Source organism: Sapajus apella, unplaced genomic scaffold (assembly GCF_009761245.1).
Source record: "Sapajus apella isolate SASKATOON/1434 unplaced genomic scaffold, GSC_monkey_1.0 scaffold2, whole genome shotgun sequence".
NCBI classification, from domain to species: Eukaryota; Metazoa; Chordata; class Mammalia; order Primates; family Cebidae; genus Sapajus; species Sapajus apella.
In genome coordinates, this window is record NW_022436942.1 from 61,966,597 (window position 1) to 61,989,184 (window position 22,588).

The 22,588-nt window shown below is 47.5% G+C and overlaps 1 protein-coding gene across 2 annotated transcripts in view; it reads left to right on the top strand.

Moving 5' to 3' along the window:
- Positions 1-18,918, top strand: part of STAB2 (stabilin 2) — a 169,441-nt gene extending 150,523 nt beyond the window's left edge. Inside the window, exons 59-69 of one of the 2 annotated variants that reach the window (XM_032299531.1) lie at positions 734-927; positions 2,086-2,227; positions 4,719-4,852; positions 6,782-6,947; positions 7,092-7,198; positions 9,621-9,740; positions 10,584-10,724; positions 12,685-12,795; positions 13,669-13,797; positions 15,130-15,246; positions 18,158-18,918. In XM_032299531.1, the coding sequence (XP_032155422.1) occupies positions 734-927; positions 2,086-2,227; positions 4,719-4,852; positions 6,782-6,947; positions 7,092-7,198; positions 9,621-9,740; positions 10,584-10,724; positions 12,685-12,795; positions 13,669-13,797; positions 15,130-15,246; positions 18,158-18,208 (1,412 nt within the window). In that variant the 3' untranslated portion in view covers positions 18,209-18,918. Of the gene's footprint in view, positions 1-733; positions 928-2,085; positions 2,228-4,718; positions 4,853-6,781; positions 6,948-7,091; positions 7,199-9,620; positions 9,741-10,583; positions 10,725-12,684; positions 12,796-13,668; positions 13,798-15,129; positions 15,247-18,157 lie in introns of those variants that run through there. The other variant, XR_004275576.1, reaches the window with a different exon arrangement.
- The last annotated feature ends 3,670 nt before the right edge of the window (positions 18,919-22,588 follow it).

A 22,588-nucleotide genomic window follows, 5' to 3' on the forward strand; every position in this document is an offset into this window, starting at 1 on the left:
GAGTCAGCATTCAACAATGGTAACAGAGACCTAGATTCTCTCTTCCTACCCTCCCATCCTTAGAATGAGGCTTCTCATCCTTGTGTTTATTCTTCCAGGGTCTCAAATGGCTGCATAAATGCAGACCTTTTCAGCTACTCCTGAGGCTGGAGCTAATCTATTGTTGGGTCCATATTTGGGGGATCTTAAAAAACAAAGGTTCTAAAAGGCAGCACAGTGGGGAAAGCATGGACTTTGGAGCCAAACCAACCTGGGTGTATATCTCAGCCCTGCCACATTCTAGCTGTTTTACCTTTGTCAGGTCAGTTAAGCTGCGTCTCAGTTTGTTCTTCTACAGAATGGGAATAACAATGTCTGTCTCACAGGGTGCTCAATATTGCACTAACTCTACATACACACACACACACACACACATACACACATACAAACAAACACAGTCCTAATATTAAAATTCAAACTTATTCTGTTAATACCAAAGTCAAGCCTAGAGGTATATGACGAAGGGGGCAAAAGTGGACAGATGTCATCAGGCTTCGTCTATGAGGGTGTCACAAAAATGTTCATGTTGCAAAGGCCAGTACAGAGGCCATAGGGCATGGGGCGAGAAGGCATGAACACATAGGGGCCATTAACTCACCCAGCACCAATGGTGCTGGGGTGACCCATACCATGTCCTGAAGTCCTAGTTCCACAGAAGGTGGTAAATTGAGCCCTCTCTCCTCTGCTCTTGCAGTTGTGGATTTCTGCAAACAGGACAACGGGGGCTGTGCAGAGGTGGCCAAATGCTCCCAGAAGGGCACGAAGGTCTCATGCAGCTGCCAGAAGGGATACAAAGGGGATGGGCACAGCTGCATAGAGATAGACCCCTGCGCAGACGGCCTTAATGGAGGGTGTCACGAGCATGCCACCTGCAAGATGACAGGCCCGGTGAGTAGCTCTTCCCCAGGGGAATTTGGGAGCAGCCCCTTGGGCTTCACGCCTCCTTGCCTCTGCACTTCCCAGACTTGCTTACCTCCTGGGCTCTCCCTAAGAATTTCTTCTAGCACAGCCTGTTTCTTGTTAAAAATCACTGCACTAAATGCAATGTGGTCCCCTAGGCAGGAAAAGGATGTCTGCAGAAGAGCTGGTGAAATTCTTAAGTGTGTTGCTTAGTTAACAGTAATATACCAGCATTAATTTCTCAGCTCTGATAAATGTGCTATAGTTATGTTGAACATCAGGGGAAAGTGGGTGGAGAATATAGGAGAGTTCTCTCTTTGCTACCCTTCTATCCATCTAAAATTATCCCAAATAAAAGGCTTATTAAAACAAAAAGCTGGTAAGACACGGCATGAAAAGTGCAGGTTTGGGCCCTTACGCAGGTATTTCTAGAATGACATCAGTGCCCCTTTATCTGGTGGGAAGGGAAGATGATGCAAGATAATGTCCATTCCTGGTTACAAATGTGGTTCTAAAGTCTGACTACCTTTGCACCTTACCTCCTGGACAGACAAGCTGTGTGATGTGGAGCTGGCTATTACTCTCTCTGGGCCCCAGTTTTCTCATTTGTAAAGTGGGCCTCATAATTACACAGACGTCATAGAGTTGTTATGGGAATTAAAGGAGATCATTCACTGATTCAACCAGTGGTTATTGAGTACCTACTATGTGCTCTTGCAGGTCCCAGGGACACAGCAACAGAAAGACAGAGTCCCTGCTGTCCCAGAGCCTGTGTACAAGTAGAGGGTGGGGGCATTACATGGTACAGAAATGAATGTGCAGAATTTTTTCAGAGAGCATGCGGAGCCCTGTGAAGAACATAAATCAAACCAGTGTGATAGAAGGGAATGGAAAAGCTACTTATGTAGGGTGGTCAGGGAAGCTGTCTCTGAGGAAGCCGCATTTGACCTGAGATGTAAAGGATGAGGTTTCGTCGTAAGCCTGGATGAAAGCAGGACATAGCAGTTATTCCCACTGGACAGAAGAGGCACAGTCTCTTGGTCCATCTGAACACCTCCTAGGCTGGAAGTTGGTTCTGTGGGCACTTGGGCATGCTGGCGTCCTAGAGAAGGACCTTTCTCATCTCTTCCCACCCTCCCTCCACAGGGCAAGCACAAGTGTCAGTGTAAAAGTCACTATGTGGGAGATGGGCTGAACTGTGAGCTGGAGCAGCTGCCCATTGACCGCTGCCTACAGGACAACGGGCAGTGCCATGCGGACGCCAACTGTGTCGACCTCCACTTCCAAGGTCAGTGTGACCAGGGCCTATGGCCCAAACCACCCTTCTCCTCAGGCATGGGGAAGGGACCCTTAAGGGAAAGAAGAAAACAAAAACAGCCCAGGCGCGGTGGCTCATCACTGTAATCCCAACACTTTGGGAGGCCGAGGCAGGTGGATCACTTGAGGTCAGGAGTTTGAGACCAGCCTGGCCAATATGGCAAAACCCCAACTCTACTAAAAATACAAAAAATTAGCCTGGTGTGGTGGTCATGCACCTATAATCCCAGCTACTTGGGAGGCTGAGGAAAGTGAAAAGCCACATAGAAGTGCAGAGGTATGGGCAATAGGACAACTTGAAACCCAATGGAGGAGGCCAGAATGGACCCACATAGTCCCCAGCCAAGGCAGAGAGACTTCAGTGGTTCAGAAAGTGACTCAGGGCGCTGCACATCATGGCTGATCAGTAGGTATTCGGTATCTCCAGGATTGGGTTTGTTTGACAGATGTGGTCTCTGGTGGAGACTTCCTTGAGGCTTGAATTAGGCTAAACATAGAGGAGCTAGCAAGGCATTTCTGCCGACAGGGATAGCCTGGCCAGGAAAGAATGATCAAGGGTCAGCTGAGAAAGACGAAGCCATGAGGAAGAGACATGAAGGCTGTGACCCCCTCGTGGCAGGGTCTGTACTGAGGAGTGAGATGAGGTTGAAAGAACTAACAACGGACACAGAATAGAGAAATAAAAAGGCTCAGCCAAGACATGAAGTTTCCATCCTGAGACCAAATGCAGTGGTGGTGTTGGGTTAAAGCACTTGGGAAGGGAAGATGACAAGAGGTTTGAAAGCTTGGTTGGGGACATTCTATGATCTACGTATAGGGGTCACTTCCAAGCAGATTTTATGGTCAGTTGCCACTTAGGATGGGGACAAAAATTCACAGCTGGGAACAGCTGATTTGGAAGTTATTTGCCCCTGGGAGTATGAAGTCAAGAAGAGCTTGGTTTTTTCTTTAGGATACAATTCATTCAGCCAGTCCCGCCTGCTCCCAAAGCCCACTTACAGGTGGAAATCTACCCAGCTCATAAAGCGTGGTCCGGCTTCTCCTACAGGCTTTTCTCTTCTGTTTTCTTATGAATGCCAAGAAAATGTTGGCAGTGATACCAAGTGACTGAGCATCATGTTGGACCTGCCTTCTGTTGTAGCTGTGTGGTTACCATTAGCTTGGGAGAATGCCCCAGCTTTCCCTGCAGGCACGGTTACAGAACCATCCCACATTCAGGAGCAAGCGCCTCCTCTTACACGGTTCATAGGAGGGCAGACTGCCTTCACGGCAACCGATTTGGTAATGCATGCAGCAGAGAGCCTTAAAATAACTCATACTGAGACTTGATGGTTCCATTTCTAGGACCCCATCCTACAGAAATAATCTGAGAATTGAATAAAGATAAGCATACCCATTCCAGTGTTATTTAACATCATAGAAAATTGGAAATAACATATCTATCTAATAGTAAATGATGAGAAAATCTATTGATATGCATCTACTCAAATTCATTATCAAGTATTTTGTTGTCTCAATAAAGAGACAAGGAACACTTTTTGGTACTTCTCCAAGCGGTTAAATTGCTGTTTGCATTTCAGATATGGCCAAGATCATTTGACTTATGCATTGTACTATTGAAATATGTTCAAACAAGAAAAACTTTATCTTCTTTGGTGTAGAAAGTATCCTTTTTGTGGCATTATACAATGAACTTAACAATATAAAAATGTGACTTGGTTCCTGAACTTTTTGCTGGTCTCTGCACTGAATTGTTTGGTTGGCAAAGATATCAGCCATGAACAAAGGATTAAAGTCTTTCAGAATCTTAGGGGGAAATGAATTTTTAAGACTTTTTTTTAAAGGCACAGCAGGGGTCAGAAAACACACAGGGCCCTAGGCAGAAACTCACTTTAATGTATTTTTTATAGCTGTAAAGTTCACAAAAATTTTTCAATTATAAATATGGGGAGGAGAAGAAAATCATCTTACCAGAGAAAATTTATAATATTGGGATGTAATTATGATTTAATGTTCAGTTTTGAAAAGATTTCTGAAAACTATATCAGTAGTATGCTACCACATTTATTATATAACATGAATGAATAGAAAAGAAGATGGAAAAGAATGTCAAATTATATCAAAATAAAAATTTACCAAAAAATAAAGTAAAATTCTAGAAGGAAATACACCAAAATGTTAGCCATAGAGTAATGATTATTTCTGGAGAATAGAATTATAAGTGGTTTTTGTTAATTTTTTTTACTTTTCTGTATCGCCCTAATTTCTACAATGAACATATGCTAATATTAGAAAAGAAAGAAATATTTTAAATGATGTACTTCAACATAACTTGAAGAAATGGCTTCTGAAGACACCCTGGGATATAGCTGGCCTTCGTTTTTCAAGTCTTCCCAGTCCTTTGTTGGAAACACTGCCAATCATGTGGGCTGACCTGGCGATTCCTCTCCTTCTTCATCCAGATACCACTGTTGGGGTGTTCCATCTACGCTCCCCACTGGGCCAGTATAAGCTGACCTTTGACAAAGCCAGAGAGGCCTGTGCCAACGAATCTGCAACCATGGCAACCTACAGCCAGCTCTCCTATGCCCAGAAGGTGGGTCCTCCGTTAGCGGATCCTGTGCAGGCAGAGTCTGCAGAGGCGGAAGTGCAGCCCCTTCTTAAGATGCGGGAGACTTGAGATGTTGCTTTCATGCAGAGGAGTGTAGATAGCTCCCAGAACAATGATAAAGTCACCACGTCCATTTATTGGATGTCTATTATGTGTCAGGGACTGTGCAGGGCGCTTCGTTGATATTATTGTCCCTCCTCACAACATCTCTGAAGGCCGGGCAGATGGTACTCTTTCCATTTTACAAATAGGAAAACTGAGGCTTAGAAAGTTTAAGTACTGTGCCTGATGTCACCCAGCCAAGAGGTGGCAGATCAATTATTTAAGTGTAGACCTGACTCTTAAAAGTCTATTTCAACCATGACATTCAACTGCCAAGGCAGAGGCAGAGACTGGAAGTGCCTACCTCGCAGCTGCAAACCAGAAAGACAACAATAACCACAAGTCTAGGGTGGATGTCCCTGAACCCACAAAGCAGTGGTGTTTCCCTGGAATAGCTGGGGTTCTCTGTGGCTGGAAGGACTGTGAAAAGAATCAATAGAGATTGCACAAGCTTTCAGACCCGGCAGGAAGGAAATGGAGCTCTTTGTCAGTTGCTGCTCTCTTAGCTTCTAAAACTAGAAGTCCTACCCATTTGGAAAAGTTAGCAGGTTGGAGTTCCAGGCTGGTGGTTTATCACTGGGAGCAGAGGAGATGAATGCCTAGCAGGCATGATTTTAAAGCCCCTTCTCCAACTTCCATCACTAACAAATCTTTTTCAGACCTGGTATTTCTTTGCCAAGGAACAGTCTTTGATGCCAGGAATCAGACTCATGGAGAGTCTGAATCTCTGCTCTCCTGCTTGCTGGTTGTATGGCCTTGATCAAGCCACTAAAACCTCTGTTTTACCTGGAATGTTTGTGGAAGGACTAAATGTAATATGGCACACAGTAGGAACTCAGTTTTTAAGATGATTAATAGATCTGAAATAGTAGACCACTTGGGTTTAATGACAGCTCTGCCATTTGCCAGTTGTGTAACTTTGAGCAAGTTACCTCTCTTTGCCTCAATTTTCTCAATTGTATAAGGATTTTAAAAGTTCCCAACTCATAGGGTTGATTGAGGGTTAAAGGTACACATGAAAAGCTCTTGCAAGAGAACCTGACCCAGATAAGCTCTCAGTAAGTATTACGATGATGATGGTGGTGGTGATGATGGTGAGGATGACAGTAATTATGATGATGATGATGAAGGTGATGATATTATTATGAATTAATGTTCTAGGCCAGGCAGGGTGGTTCATGTGTGTAATTCCAGCACTTTGGGAGGCCAAGGTGAGTGGATCACTTGAGGTCTGGAGTTTGAGACCAGCCTGGCCAACATGGTGAAACTTCGTCTCTACTAAAAATACAAAAATTAGCTGCATGTGGTGGTGCGTGCCTATAATCCCAAATACCCAGGAGGCTGAGATGGGAGAATTGCTTAAACCCAGGAGGTGGAGGTTGCAGTGAGCCAAGATCATGCCACTGCCCCTCAGCCTGGGTGACACAGTGAGACTCCACCTCAAAAAAAAAAAAAAATTAGAATTCTGTCGTCAATCAGAGTTCTGTCAACCCATTAGCAGAAAAACGTGCACCTAGGGTAAATGGATGACAGCAAATTCTTTCTCAACAGCAGAAAGAATAGAAATGAGTATGAAGAACCTGGGCACTACAAGAAAGAGAGGACACTTTTGTTCACCCAGGGGCTCAATCAATCAATAAACATCTAATGACCACCTACTGTGTGCCAGGCACAGAGGTACAATAGGCAAAATGAGACTTACTCTATGGGTTTTATGGTCTAATGGGGAGTCAGACATTAACTAAATGATGCCACAACACATGAAGTTGCAGCTGACCCGTGGCCATGTCTGTATCGTCTGTATCCCTGCAGGCCAAGTACCACCTGTGCTCCGCAGGCTGGCTGGAGAGTGGGCAAGTTGCCTACCCCACAGCCTTCGCCTCCCAAAACTGTGGCTCTGGTGTGGTTGGGATAGTGGACTATGGACCTAGACCCAACAAGAGTGAAATGTGGGATGTCTTCTGCTATCGGATGAAAGGTAACTGCCCCAGCTACACTTCAGGTTCCAGGCCATGCAGCTGCTAAGCAATCCTCAGCCTGGCCAGTCACTCTCCTAGTGGGAGCAGGGCAGCCCTGGCCCCTCCCCTACTTGTGTGGGACCCTGTGTGCTTCTGCCCTGCAGATGTGAACTGCACCTGCAAGGTGGGCTATGTGGGAGATGGCTTCTCGTGCAGTGGCAACCTGCTGCAGGTCCTGATGTCCCTCCCCTCACTCACAAACTTCCTGACGGTATGTACTACGTCTGCTTGGTTTGTCTCGGGCAGGGAGGGGTGGCCTCAAAGCAGGTGTTAGAGGGGTGAGGCCTTAAGCTGAAGGCCACAGTCATGGTTAAAAGCACGGGGGCTGGACCACCTTGCCTGAATCTAAAGCCTGGTTTGTCACTCACTTGCATAACCTTAAAGAAGTTACTTTCCTCTCTGGGACTCAGTTTCCTCATCTATAAAATGGAGATGATAGCAGCATCAACCATGTAGATTCATTGTGATCATGAAATGAGTTAATATTTGTGAAGCATTTAGACCTGTGGTCTGTACATGGACAATTCTATGCTGATGTGAGCTGGTATTATTATCTCTGTTTGTATCTGGAACAGTTTAAGAGAATGAGCTACACAAATGAGACACTCTTTACTCTTCTTCATGGACATAGTGAGCTAAGCCTGCCTGGTGATCACCCAGTGAGCCAAATTAACATAGAGTCAATTTGCATCTTGCACTTAGTCAACATTCTACAAGTCATGTCCAATGAAGAGGAAGCCCCATCTGGAGAAAGGTTTGGTGCTGACTGATCACAAAACTGAGCTAATAGTGATAACAACAACAACAAAAACAGCAGCTAACATTTCTTGAGTGTGTACTTTGTACTAGGCACTGTACTGAGCCTTTTACAAGGACATTTCATTCAGGCCATAGAATGTAAGTTCGATAAGGGAAAGGATTTTCTCTGCCTTGACTATTGTCTCCCCAGCCCTCAGATAGGATGACACATGACAGGTGCTCCATGAATACTTGTTAGAAGGACTAAGTCCTCATGTAACTGTATAAGGTCACTTCTATATCCACTTTTTAGATGAAGAAACTGAGGCTTACCAAGGCCAAGGACATAGCCTAACTCATCAGGGCTGGGCTCAGTCTCAGACTGCCTGCTTCCAGCCATCTCCTCATGCTTTACAATAGGAAACAAGGGCAGCCAGTGACTGGGCCAGTGTTCCCAGGAGAACCTACAATCAGTGACCACAGGAGGAGAGGGTACTGGGCATGATTCGAGGGCTCGTGGGATCCATGAAGTAAGACCAAGGACCCCAAAATGGAGAGCCATTGTCCACAGACCAAAGAGATCCATCTCACTGATATAAAAATCAGGACTACCATTAAATGCACTAAAGATGAACACTCAAACTAATCTTTCTGCTCTGTGGGAGCTTGGCTTGCAACAGCATTTCAAAGAAAAGACGGTGTCAGAACAAAACATTTTCAGCAAATTACCTACCTTCTCTGGGCCTCAGTAGCCCCAGGTGGGGGTGGGGAAATATATATAAAATATATATATTATATATATAAATATATATTTTTTTATATAAAAAATATATATATTTTTATATATATATAAAACTTTTCTTAAGAGAGTCTTGTTGTGTTGCCCAGGCTGGAATACAATGGCACGATCTTGGCTCATGGCAGCCTCGACCTTCTGGTCTCAGGGGACCTTCCCACCCCAGCCTCCCAAGCAGCTAGGACTGTAAGCGCACACCACCACGCCAGCTACTTTCTTAACTTTTTATAGAGATGGAGTCTCACTGTGCTGCCAGGCTGGTCGCAAACTCCTGTGCTCAAGCTATTCTCTCACTTCAGCCTCCCAAAGTGCTGGGATTATACGTGTGAGCCGCCAAACCCAGCCTGTTCAGGGAATATTTAGCACTTACCATGTGCTTGGGATATATCAGTGAACCGGCAAACAAACAATAAATGGAACAAGCACATCAATCGTGTTGAGTGCTAGAAGGTGATAGATCCAGATCCTATGGAGAAAGTGGAGCAGAGCTGAGGGGCGCCCCAGTGTCCCCTTTCTGTGTGAAGTGATGAGGGCAGGCTTTGGGGAGAAAGTGACACATGAGCAAAGGGTAAACAGGGGAGATGGAGTGAGCCATGCAGACTTCGGGGAGGAACATTCTAGGCAGAAGGGTGAGCAGCAGGAGCGTGCCAGGAAGTCAGGAAGAGCAAGGAGGCCTGATACGGCTAGAACAGAGTGAGCAAGAGGACAGCTAGGCCCGGGGTCAGAGAAGCAACATCAGCCACATGCTTTGGGCCTCGTGGGCCATTATGAAGACTTGGACTGTTCCTCTGAGTGATGTGGGGAGCCACGATTTTGGGGAGATTTGAGATTTGACACACCTTTCAAAGGGCTGCTCAGGCAGCCATATGGAGGATGGGCTGCCATGTGGCTGCGTCTTAAACCACAGGATTTACTGAGGAAAGGAAAAGGCCTAAAACCTTCCCAAGGCACAGGCAGAAGACGCAGCAAAGGAGCGGCAGGCTGAGTTGGCTAACACCCTGAATATTCCCAGATGGGTGACGCCCCAGGAACTTCTCCAGCCACCCTGGCCACTGCACACCAGGGCTGGCCATTCTGATGACTTCCTTCCTCTCCCCAGAAAGTGCTGACCTATTCCAACAGCTCAGCTCGAGGCCACACATTTCTACAACACCTGACTGACCTGTCCACCCGCGGCACCCTCTTCGTGCCACAGAACAGCGGGCTGGGGGAGAATGAGGTGAGTTGAATACCTGGTGCCTGCGCTTTAGACTAGCACGTTATGTATCACCACAGCAATGCTGCGTCACAAATTACCTGAAAACTTAGTGGCTCCGCATTTATTTCGCTCACACATCTGCAGATCAGCAGTCACTCCCTTGGTCTTGGCACACTCGGGTCTGAGACCAGCTGTCAGCTGCTCTAGCTGGGCCATCGATTGCTCTGTTCTGTGGGACTGTCATCGGCCAACAGGCTAGTCCAGGCGAGTTCTCAGGGTGATAGCAGGGAGCGAGACAGGCAAGAGTAGGCCCTGTCTGACAGTGCTTCTTAAGCCTCTGGTTGGTCACCTTTCTAATGTGCCCCTGGCCTGATAGGTCACATGGCTGGGCCCAAAGTCAGCATAGGGGGCAAAGGGCCAGGGATGCAGGGAGTGGGGAAGAACCAGGGCCTCTGAGGTCATCTGTGTTCCACACCAACCTTCTTCATGTCACAGCACACAGAGGATTGGCAGTGTTTAATTCACAGATGGCTGACCCGAAGCTCTGACAGCCCCACCAGCCACCTGAGGGCTGAGAGGAGCAATACCTCTGCCTACCTCAAGACCTGCTCTTCCTAGAACACCACTGGAAAGCTCTGCTTTAGACAATACAAATGACATTCAATCCCACATCTTAGCTGTAGGTGGCCTCTGGCAGAGCCCAGACAACCAGAAACCTGAGAAAACCTTGACATTTCCTGATCTCCACATGGAGGCAGGAAAGCCTAGACCATGAGAAGCAATTTTCTTCATCATCCCCATCATTAAAGACAAGATATTGCTTGTCCTTTTAAGAGCATTCTTGTGTTTCTCGTCCTTTCTCAGACCCTGTCTGGGCGGGACATTGAGTACCACCTCGCCAGTGTCAGCATGTTTTTCTACAATGACCTTGTCAATGGCACCACCCTGCAAACGAGGCTGGGAAGCAAGCTGCTCATCACCACTGGCCAGGACCCAAGCCAACAGGTACGAAAAGTCTTCTGGGCTTCTTGGGAGAACTGGAGCTCCTGACATACAGTAGGTGCTTAATAGATGGCAACCATTATCATGCAAACATAAACTCTAACCCTGCAGATAGGGGATGGGGTTAACTGCCCACCATAGCATACCACCCTGACAATTAGGCAGTCCTACCCCTTAGGAAATAGGCCAGCCTCAGAAGCTGGTAATGGGGAAGGATAATCAACTCATTTTAAAGCTGTCTGATTCTCCACCTTTGTTTCAGTCAGCTTCGCAGCCTATTCCAGGCATTAACATGAGCTCCAAAGTCAAATGACCCCGGTACAAATCCCAGTTCTGCCACTTGCCAAATATAAGGACTTAAGTTATCTCACTTTGCCGTGTGTCAGTTTCCTCATCTGAAAAATGGGGATGATGGTGATGGTACAGGTCATTATTTTAATGATTGTGATATAAGGGAGGAAAAACTTATTCTACTCTCTTAGGGTCTGTGATTGGGCCTGAGAATTAAATAGAAATAAGATAAAAAGGAAAGAAATATGCGTTTTATTTAATCTTTTGTATGCACAAGGGAATTATCATATGGAAAATGAAGACCCAAAGAACAGTTGGGATGAAGAGCTTATATACTTTTATTTGTGGCAAAGTGATCAAATAAAGGGGTTTCGGTTAAGGGCAGTAAACTGTGGCATGACTAATGTAGGTGGTGGAAACAGTGGAAGATAAGGAATATTTCCGTGGGTTTGTTTGTCCAGATCCATTTTGTCGACTCCCAGTCACCAATAGGAATGTTGTTCTCCTCTGGAACAGAAGGGGCGCCCTTCTCACTGGAGATTTTATCACCTGCTTTTAGGTAGAAAGGAGGTGGTCAGAGAACCCTTCCTACAATTGCCATTTTTCAAGTGCCTCCTGCTCAAAATAACTAATATGCAAAAATGGTGTGTGTTGGGGGGTGAGTTTTGTTGGGTTTTTTTAGACAGTCTCCCACTCTGTTTGTTGCCCAGGCTTGAGGGCAGCGGTGCAATCTCGGTTCACTGCGACCTCCTCCTCCCAAATTCAAGCAATCCTCCTGCCTCAGCCTCTCATGTAGCTGGGACTACAGGTGCCCACCACCAAGCCCAGCTAATTTTTGTATTTTTAGTAGACATGGGGTTTTCCATGTTGGCCAGGCTGATCTCAAACTCCTGGCCGCAGTCTGCGTGAGCCTTCCAAAGTACTGGGATTACAGGCGTGAGCTACCTTGCCCAGCCCAAAATGGCGCTATTTTGGGGTGACAGGTTCTGAACCCCTTCAGTGATGGTGGTAGTGATACTGATGCAGACGACCGTGGTGCTGGCGGTGACGATAACCATGTCTGAATCATAGCCTGCCATGGGGATTCAGTGACTCAAGTCTTGAGACACGCAGAGAGTAGTGTCTGACATGTAGCAACTGCCAAATAAATCTTGGTTTTAAATGTTTATCTCATAAATGATTTCTATTATTTAAGAGCAGTAATTTAGACTAGTGCCTCTCAAAATTTAATGTGCATTTGAATCTGCTGGAGATTTGTTAAAATGAAGACTGTGATTCAGCAGGGGCGAGGGGCATGGGGCCTCAGCTTCTGCCCACACAAGCCAGGAAATCACACTGGGAGATCACTTAAAAGTATCTCTTTTCTAACAGTGTGGTGTGATGTTCAGTGCATGGACCCAGAGTCCACAGGCACGGGGTTAGCCACTCCCTGGGTGATCTGGGTCAGGCCACCTTCCTTCTGATCACTTATCAGACAAGTGGGTTGGACAAATGACCCATAAGGTTCTCTGTAGCCCTTAGATCAGCTTGTTGGCACAGGACAACTAATGTGTTCAGAAGTCCTGAGCTGCCTGTCAGTGAAGACAAATCAGCAACCTGGGCTCAGGGGCCTTCCACGGAGGGCTGCCTGCTCGGAGAGCAAAAGCCATCAAACCTCTTTTCGTTTCCCTAGATGGAGGCCAGGTTTGTTGATGGAAGAGCCATTGTGCAGTGGGACATTTTTGCCTCCAATGGGATCATTCATGTCATTTCCAGGCCTTTAAAAGCACCCCCTGCCCCTGTGGTGAGTATCTAGGATCCCTGGTAACAGGCCAGGAGGAACCCTGGTGCCCACTTGCCAAGGGGCAAACCATTACCAGAAGCCCTATCCTCCACCCTCCTCCTCCAGAGACTGGAGAAGCCACCAACCTCCAAGGTAGCTGGCTTCAGGACTGCCCAGCCCTGCTTCCTGGCAGCCCCACTCCCAAGCATTAGCAACACAGCATCAGTCACAATTAATAATCTGTTGAACGAAAGCAGGAGGATGGGCCAACAGAGGAACCTCTGGAAGGGGAGTGAGAAATCCTAAGCTCTGGTTTGGCCCCTCCACTTTGTAGCATCTCTGAGTCCCAACTTTCTCACCTGCAAAATGGAGCTCATAATGCCTCCCTCCCTCCCTAGATTTTGGGGAGGACTACAAGTTAAAAATGAAAAACACTTAGTCTCTGACACATAGTACAGGCTGTATAAAAGTTGGTGATGGTGGTGGTTAGTATTTTCCCGAAAGCATGAGGGAGAGGTAAACTGCTGGAGAGTTCCATAGCATAGTGGTTAAGCACGGAAGCTCCAAAGCCAGACGGGGTTCAAAGCCCACTTCTATCACTGACTGGCTGTGTGATATTGGGCAAGTTTTTCACCTCTCTGTGCCTCAGTTATCCCACATAAAAATGAGAACAATAATTACTGTCCCTATCTCTTTGGGTTACAATCACACTTCAATGGGTTATTTCATGGAAGGGTGCTAGAACAGACCCTGGCAGTAGTAAGGGCCAGATACATGTTAACGTATCAGTATTTTTATCCCCACTGGCTCCAGGATGCCTCGGGCCACCAAGGGTTCCCCTTTTGGAGTCAGAAGTTTTAAGAATGGGCCCCTTTCCTTTCTTTCTGTGTTCAGACCTCGACTCACACTGGTTTGGGAGCAGGGATCTTCTTCGCCATCATCCTGGTCATTGGAGCTGTTGCCTTGGCTGCTTATTCTTACTTTCGGCTAAACCGGAGAACAATTGGCTTCCAGCATTTTGAGGTGAGAGAGAAAAAGGGGAGCATGATGATGGGGTCCTCTCCAAAAACCCAGTCCCTGGGCTGCTTCAGCTGACTGGCCGCACCAGAGTCCTCACCCAGGAGCAGTGTGTCACACAGTAGCAGGGGTAGCCACCCACCCCACGCTTACTGCTGCTTAGGTGGGGTCCCTGCCCTTAGGAGGAACAGCAATGGTACTCCCAAGTCCCTTTTTCTGGCTGAGACAGGGCTTGGCAAAGAGAGCACAGACCCCGAGCCTCTGTGCCAGGGGTTTGGCCTGGAGGCACATTCACCAGGAGATAGGAGTCTCGTTCACCTTGGAGGATTCGCTGCACAAGCACACCCCAAGACCTAGCTTGGGCATCAAGACTGGCTCTGAGGACTGGAGGACGGGGCTAGGGACCCTACACAGCCAGAGGCTTCATGCTGCAGCCATGGAACTCACTTCTGTTTGAACAGTTGAGTCCGCATCTCCATCAGCGGCCAGCTCCTGGCTGGCTGTGTAGGAATACGGCCTGGCAGCGGCACAGCAGGATCACCCTCTCCTATGGACTTTTCTTCTCTGGCCCGCCTCTCCCGCTGCCACCTCCTCAAAACACTCCCGGTCAAGGCTGTGGTGCAGAGCCCCCAGGCAGCCATTTGCTGCCTTCTAGCAGATAACTTGCATATTTGTAAGCTCCAGGCGCAAATCTCAAAAAACCCATTTTTAGCAAAAGTGTACAGGCTGTATCACTGAATTTACATTAAGTTGAAGGAGAGGCAACACCACTCCAGGGTGATGGGTGTCAGAACAGTGGTTACCCTGGGTGGCAGTACTGGCAGGCAAAGGGCATGTGCACACATCCCGGGGGATGGATCACATCTGGGTAGAGATGTTGCTGAGCTGAACCTAAAGGTTGGTGCATTTTATTACATGTGAATCATCTCTCAACAAAGTACTGCTAAAAAAGAACAGCTGGGCTGGGTACGGTGGCTCACGCCTGTAGTCCCAGAACTTTGGGAGGCCAAGGCGGGCAGACCACAAGGTCAAGAGATGGAGACCATCCTGGCCAACACGATGAAACCCCATCTCTACTAAAAATACAAAAAAATAGCTGGGCATGGTGGCGGGCATCTATAATCCCAGCTACTCGGGAGGCTGAGGCAGGAGAATTGCTTGAACCCGGGAGGCGGAGGTTGCAGTGAGCCGACATCTTGCCACTGCACTCCAGCCTGGCGACAGAGCGAGACTCCATCTCAAACAAAAAGGAAACGCTCCCAGAGGGAGGCAAAAGGTGGCTTACTTTACCTGCCCACTTGGATGAGACGCTCCTGCCTCTCATGCTTGCCTTTCCAGTCGGAAGAGGACATTCATGTTGCAGCTCTTGGCAAGCAGCAGCCTGAGAGTATCTCGAACCCCATGTATGAGAGCACAGCCTCAGCTCCCCCAGAACCTTCCTACGACCCCTTCACGGTGAGTTTGCATTCTTATTCTTCTAGGAATAGGTTCCATTGGAGTACAGGGGATGACAGCTTCTAGGAAATTTCAGTGGAGAGCTTTGTACCAAAGAAGTTCCACTTCTAGAATGTATGTCAGGTCACAAGCCTAAAAGCCAGTTTTGCAAGGTGACTGAAGCCAGTGTGGCTGTTTGGAGTTCCTGGGTTTTCTTGGGTAGACAGCAGAATCCTTGAACAGAGACAGGCGAGAACCAGAGGTTGTTGTCCAAGCCCAATCTCATGACCAGGTGTGAGACATCAGTCTCCACCTGCGGGGCTCTGTCCTGCAAACCCTGACTCCACGACAGATGAATAAAATACCCTCACACACCAAGTACAGTGAATGACTGGGCTAGAGAGGGTCATCAGCTGCTCTCACAGGGCGATTGCAGCTACCCGACCCCTTACTAGCTGTTCCGCCTTGCATTTATTCAGTATAGATTTAATAACAGAGGTTCTAAGTCAACATGCTTGTGGATAATTAATATGGTTAAGAGTGGTTTTATGAATGATAAAGGCTTTGGTTCCAGACCCAGAACAAACAACATTAATATGTAATCTGCCTTCGACCTCCCCTGCCACCCCCAGACAGCACAAACTAGTTAAAGACAAAAGAATGTGGGGTAAACAGACTTAACTGGGGAAGCTTCTATTATCCCTCATCTTCACGCTATGACCTAATGCTCTAAGAACCGGCTGCCTTCAGCCCGTTCCATTATTACAAGTTAATGAGAAAACCTTTCAACCTTCCAAAAGGTTTGAGTCTGTATCTCACAACTTTCTCTAATATTTCCCTTAATATTTTGCCAACCACCCTAAGTGACTCCCAACATAGGTGAGATGTTACAATGAAAAGAAGTCTTAGGCTCAATTCTGCTGCAACCATTTATGAGGTAGCAGGTGCAACACAAGACAGATATAAGGAAAAAGGATTTTTCCTTCAGATGTCCTTTAAACTTGCACTGACATTGTTCTCCAAGATTTTACTGCCTGTTGTCAGAGCTGCTGCTTTGGAGCTACTTTTCTTTGATGAGGCCTTTTATATATATGGGTGGGTGTTCTGCTCTGGTCTTCCAGAATGGGACCATTTATCTCTAGAGTTAGTGATGCCAGAGCTTAGATGGGGGCTCCAGTGACATCAATCCAGGGGGACCCCTTGGCAGGGTACCCCATTAATAACACATGTGGAAGTACATCCTGCCTGTAGTTTAATACCAGTTCTGGACTGCAAAAAGGAATAGAACTTAATTTTTCTTTTTATAAAAGGAGAGAAATGTTTTCTTCTAACATGCTGAAGTTTGTATAGTGCAATAGTTGTAAACCAAAGGTAAATATCTTGTAACAGATTTAATATATGTGCAATAGATTGAAAAATAACCAGACTGTAAATCATATTTTGTTTTTTAATCAAACCCAAGTAAAAGCTTCTGGTTCACATTTCAAGGGTAAGTTCAGGCGAAGTACAGTGGCTCACACCTGTAATCCCAGCACTTTGGGGCGCAGGTGGATCACCTGAGGGCAGGAGTTCAAGACCAGCCTCACCAACATGGTGAAATCCCGTCTCTATTAAAAAAAACAAAAATTAGCCAGGAGTAGTGCCGCCTGCCTCAGGAGGCGGAGGTTGCAGTGAGCTGAGGTCGTGCCATTGTACTCCAGCCTGGGAAACAGAGCAAGACTCCATCTCAGATAAAGAGGTAAAGTTCAGGTAAATTACATTTGTTAATAGCTTATTTCTGGAAGTATTGTTATGCTGAAATCACTTTCATTGAAAAAGCAGAGAAAAGCAATGCATCCATCCTCTTCAATGCACCCCCAACCTTCCCGCCATCTGTCCTCTTCTGAGGGCTCCATCAGCACCAGGCATGAAAGATTCACCTGAGGCAGGTGAGAAAGTAGCCTAAAAGCAGGATTCAGCTAAACCTACTATTCAGACTACGTGGCAAAAACATTCTGGAATCCTAAGCATGAGGTACCAGCCTGCAAAGTGACGTGCTACATTCTCACGCCTCTTACACTATTTTTAGTGACTCCAGACACATTTACCACCACTAGTTCCACGACGAAAAGCCATTTCTAGCATCTATTATGCTAATTAACAAAGGCTGGGTGCCAGTCAGAGCTAAAGTTGGCAGAAGGTTTGGCATGGCCGCCTCTAGAGTGTGGCTTTTAGACAGGGTCTTGGCGTGTCACCAAGGCTGGAGTGCAGGGGCACCATCAGGGCTCACTGCAAGCCTCAACCTCCTGGGCTCAGATGATCCTCCCGCGTAGCTGGGGCTACAGGCACATGTCACCTAATTTTTGTATTTTTTGTAGACATGCGGTTTCACTGTGTTATCCAAGCCGGTCTCAAACTCCTGAGCTCAAGTGATCCATCTGCCTCAGCCTCCCAAAGAGCTGGGATTACAGGCATGTGCTGCCATGCCCGTCGAGTGGGTTTCTATTACACTTTCTCAGGCACTCAAGAGCCACCACTGGTTCAGGATGAAATTTCAACCTAAAAGTAGTTTTTATAGTATCAGCCACCTTTTGTGGGGTGCCTATACCTTGACAAATGTAGGGCCTAATTTGACTCTCCTGCCTCACTGTGAGGTATATTATAACCTTTGTAGAAGAAGAAACTGCAGCTGAATTGGGGTGATTTGTCCTGGGCCACCCAGCTTCAAGCAACAGAGACTAAATGGGCTCCCAGAACAGGTGGCCGTAACCCCAGACCATCCCACCTCCCAACAACAAGGCAGCAGCGTGAACGAACACGCCCAGCATGCACGTGTTTACAGCGCTCAAGGAGAGTCGTGCTTCAGGCCTCAGACCAGTGGCCACCAGAACAGTTCAACCTAGGACTTAACATGCAGAATGCCCTGTCCGCTTACACCCCTCTTTTTTCCCAGGACTCCGATGAACGGCAGCTTGAGGGCAGTGACCCCTTGGGGGCCCTGTGAGGGCCTGGACAGGACACCAGCCATCACCCACTGCCATCTGGGCCAATGGAGGCATGTTAAAAAGGCTATCAACTGTGAATTCTCAGCACCAGTTGCCTTTGGGGAATGTAAAGTCCTTTCAGCACTCAGAAGCCATACCTCATCTCTCTGGCTGATCTGGGGGTTGTTTCTGTGGGCAAGGGACCAGTTACTGTGCCCATCCAGGGACCTTCTCCCTCTTCTGACCCTTTGGCTCTTCCTCCTTTGTACTCTTCAGCTGGCACTGCTCCACTCTGCCCCACGTGATGGGTAACTGTATCTTACTTCCTTCCATAGGCAGGGACCTACTGCCTGCTTCTTTGTATACCACCCCCAGCCCCATGCCTGACACGTGACCTGTGCACAATAAAGGTTTATGGAATAGAAAGTCAACGGAACAAATCTAGTGTTTGCGACTATGCCACAGGAGGAGTTGAACTTTGAAGGCAAAATCCACTTACTGGGGCCTTTTCAACCAGACATCATCAGCCTTATCAATTCTTCTGAATTTGGTTGTGTTTTCAGAAGACATAGTCACCATGAGATGCCACTTCACGCTCATGAGGATGGCTAGAATCAAAAAGACAGTAACATGCATTGGAGAGGATGTGGAGAAAGTAAAATCCTCATGCACTGCACTGCTGGTGGGAATGCAAAATAGTGCAGCCACTGTAGAAAACGGTTTGGCAAAATACACACACACACACACACACACACACACACACACACACACACACACTTTGTAAGTTAAACCAAGTTACCATATGACCCCAAAATCCCACCCCTAGGTATATCCAAGAGAAATGAAAATGTTTGCCCAAAAATCCGTATATGCATCTTCAGAGTGGCACTATTTCCAAAAAATGGAAACAACCCAAATGTCCCTTAGCCGATAAATGAACAAGCTGGTATTTCATGCAAAGAAATATTATTTAGCCCTAAAAAATGAAGTCCTGATACCTGCAATAGTACAGGTGAACCTTGAAAACATTAAGAAGCCAGTCACAAAGGACCATGTATTGTATGATTCCATTTATATGAAATGTCTAAAACAGGCAAATTGATAGAGACAGAGAGCAGGCCGATTGCTGGAGAAATGAGGAGTCACGCTAATGGGTATGGGGTTTCTTTTTTGGGCGATGAGGAATTTGATAGTCGCAATGGTCGTACCACCTTATGAATATACTAAAACATAAAACTGTATACTTTAAACAGGTGAATTTTATGGTATGTTGTTCGTTGTATCTCAAATTTAAAGATGACATGATTATGAAATAATATATCATCTTTCCAAGTATTATAGCTGGGCTGGCTTTGGAGCCTTTTAAATACAATTAACCTGCCAAAGAAGGTGGAAGATGCCCCTCCCATTTAGACACACTGCAAGAGTGATTTGCACCAAGACCCCTTCCTTCAGAAGGCAAAGGGAAACCTCGGCCCCAGTATTAGCCAGGTGTCAGGTACGGTTAAAATGAACACTTGGGATGCTACAGCCCATTAAAAAGTTTGAAAATGACCAGGCACAGTGACTCATGCCTGTAATCCTAGCACTTTGGGAGGCCCAGGCAGCCAGATCGCCTGAGGTCAGGAGTTCAAGACCAGCCTGGCCAACATGGTGAAACCCCGTCTCTACTAAAAATACAAAAATTAGCCAGGCATGGTGTTGTGCACCTGTAGTTCCAGCTACTCGGGAGGCTGAGGCAGGAGAATCGCTTGAACCTAAAAGGTGGGGGTTGCAGTGAGCCAAGATCCTGCCACTGCACTCCAGTCTGGGTGACAGAGTAAGACTCCCATCTCAAAAAAAACAAAAAGGTTGAAAAGATTGTGATATCACAAGCAGGGTTTCCCATAAACTTGGCCAGTGTGGGGAGAGAGGTGGAAGCAGAGGGAGAGGGTGGGAGGGAGGGAGGGAAGGGGAGAGGGAGAGGGAGGGAGGGAAGGGGAGAGGGTGGGAGGGAAGGAAGGGGAGAGGGTGGGAGGGAAGGAAGGGGGAGCGAGGAAGAGAAGGAAAGGGAGAGGGAGGGAAGGAAAGGGGGAGGGAAGGAAAGAAGGAAGGAGGGAGAGTGGGAGGGAAGAAAGGAGGGAGAGTGGGAGGGAAGAAAGGAGGGAGAGTGGGAGGGAGGGAAGGGGAAGGGGGGAGAGGGAGGGAAGGGGGAGAGGGAGAGGGAGGGGGAGAGGGAGGGAAGGGGAGAGCAAGGGAGGGAAGGGGAGAGAGAGGAAGGGAAGGAATGGGGGAAGAAGGGAGGGAAGCAAGGGGGAGGGAGGAAGAGAAGGAAGTGGGGAGGGAAGGAGGAGGAGAGGGAAGGAAGGAGGGAAGGAGGGGGACAGGGAAGGAGGGAGGGAAGGAGGGGGAGAGGGAAGGAGGGGGAGAGGGAAGGAGGGGGAGAGGGAGGGAGGGGGAGAGGGAAGGAGGGGAACAGGGAAGGAGGGGGAGAGGGAAGAAGGGACAGAGGGAAGCAGGGGGAGAGGGAAAGAGAAGGAGGGGGAGAGGGAGGGAGGGAAAGAGGCAGAGGGAAGAAGGAAGGGAAAGAGGAAAGAGAGAGGGGGAGATGGAGGAGAGGGGGAAGAAGGGTGAGAGGGAGGGAGGGACAGAGGGAGGGAGGAAAGTGAGAATTGTGTGTGTGTGTGTGTGTGTGTGTGTGTGTGTGTGTGTGTGTACACACATGCACCTTTTTTTTTTTGTAATCAGAAGAAAATAGATTCAACTGTAGTCTCCCTTAATATTAACAGTTGAGGGAAAAACTTCACCTGCCATCACAAGTTTGTTGAGGATCAAGTATCAACTGTATGCAGTCCTCACTGCAGCAAAGGCTGAGGACCCGAAAACCCCACGCTCCATTAGCTTAGATGACACAGGAGGTTACTGTCTGCTGCTGGAAGCCCCAGATGAGGGGAGCCTTAGGGTTGATTCCATTGAGGGGCTCACAGACATCATCAAAGACCCCAGCGTCTTCCCACTCTGCCCCGAGGGCACCTGCAGCAGATTTCCTCAAGAGGATAAAGTGGCCTTGTCCGTTCCAGCCTCCAAACCAACAGAGTGCACCACTCAGGAAAGCGCCTCTCACAGGGGTGGGCTCACAACAGTGAGGAACTTTCTTTCCTAGAAATGCCCTCCCCCAACACACAAACTTGCCCCAGAGTCTGAAAATGCCACATTCAAGTGGCACAGGCAAAGGAGATGGGGCCACCCAGACGGGCTTAGCCTACTCAGACCCACCCAGCCAACTTCTCCCAGTAACTCCCTTATTCATGTTCCTGAAGCTCATGGGACTCACATTAGTTTGCACTGTGGCCTGGCACATGAGGCAATATGGGGCGATCCCCAGCAGGCTCTCAGCAATGGGCGCAGTGCACTGGTGCTCAATTATTTCCCCTTCCCACCTCTTGACAACTGGCCTCCCACTCCCGAGCCCTGAGGCAAACATCAGTGGAAAATTCCACCCCCAACACACGTGCCCTCCATGGAGCAGGGTCTTTGTCTGCTGTGTCCAGTTCTAGAACAGCGTGAGGCACACAGCAGGCCCTCGGCAAACAGAGCTTGGTGGAACACTGGGTCAGCAGGGCCCATGCAGACACCTGCTGCTCTCACGGTCCAGGCTCCTTATTACTGCCCAGCTGGTGGCCCCCAGATGCAGGGTGGGGGGACATGACAAGGCTACAGCTGTTGCCCACCCCGGCTGATGGCCACTAATGGCAGAGGCACAATGATTAAGGAAAGGGATATGGGCTGAGCCTCGACCCAACATCTCATCTTGTCGTACCAGCAGGGAGGAAAATATCACCTCCCCAACAACTTACAAAAAATTCTGAAATATTTTTAACAACAAATGTGTTCACTTATTAATTGCTATAATTACCTTAGAAGATAAGGCGTGTGAGAGGAGGGACCAGGGATGGCAATTTGCCTGGACTTCCCATACCCGGTATTTTTGCAGTGGAGGAACGTCATGCGAAGGACTGGCTGCAGGCAGGCTCAGCCGCTCAGCAGCACTTCAAGGAGCGGCCCACATGGATGTGTGGCCATGAGTCAGTTTCTCTCAATCTGCAGTTCTTGGTCCGGAGCACCTGCTCTTTGACGACATGAAATGTAATTCATAGAAAACATGATCTATCCTCACACATGACTTTTTTAAATCGATGTAACACTCTACACTTCCATTCACTGAAAGAAAACAGTTTATAATGCATCTTTAAGGAAGTATGCTTAGATTTGCCTTTTAAAGCTATATATGTAAACCTGTCATTAAAAAAATAAACGAATGAGTGAAGAATTAGCAATTCTATCATAGAAAGACAAAGTAACTTACAATAATAAATGTACTTACTTCGTAAAATCTCAGCTTCAATTCCAATAGAAGACAC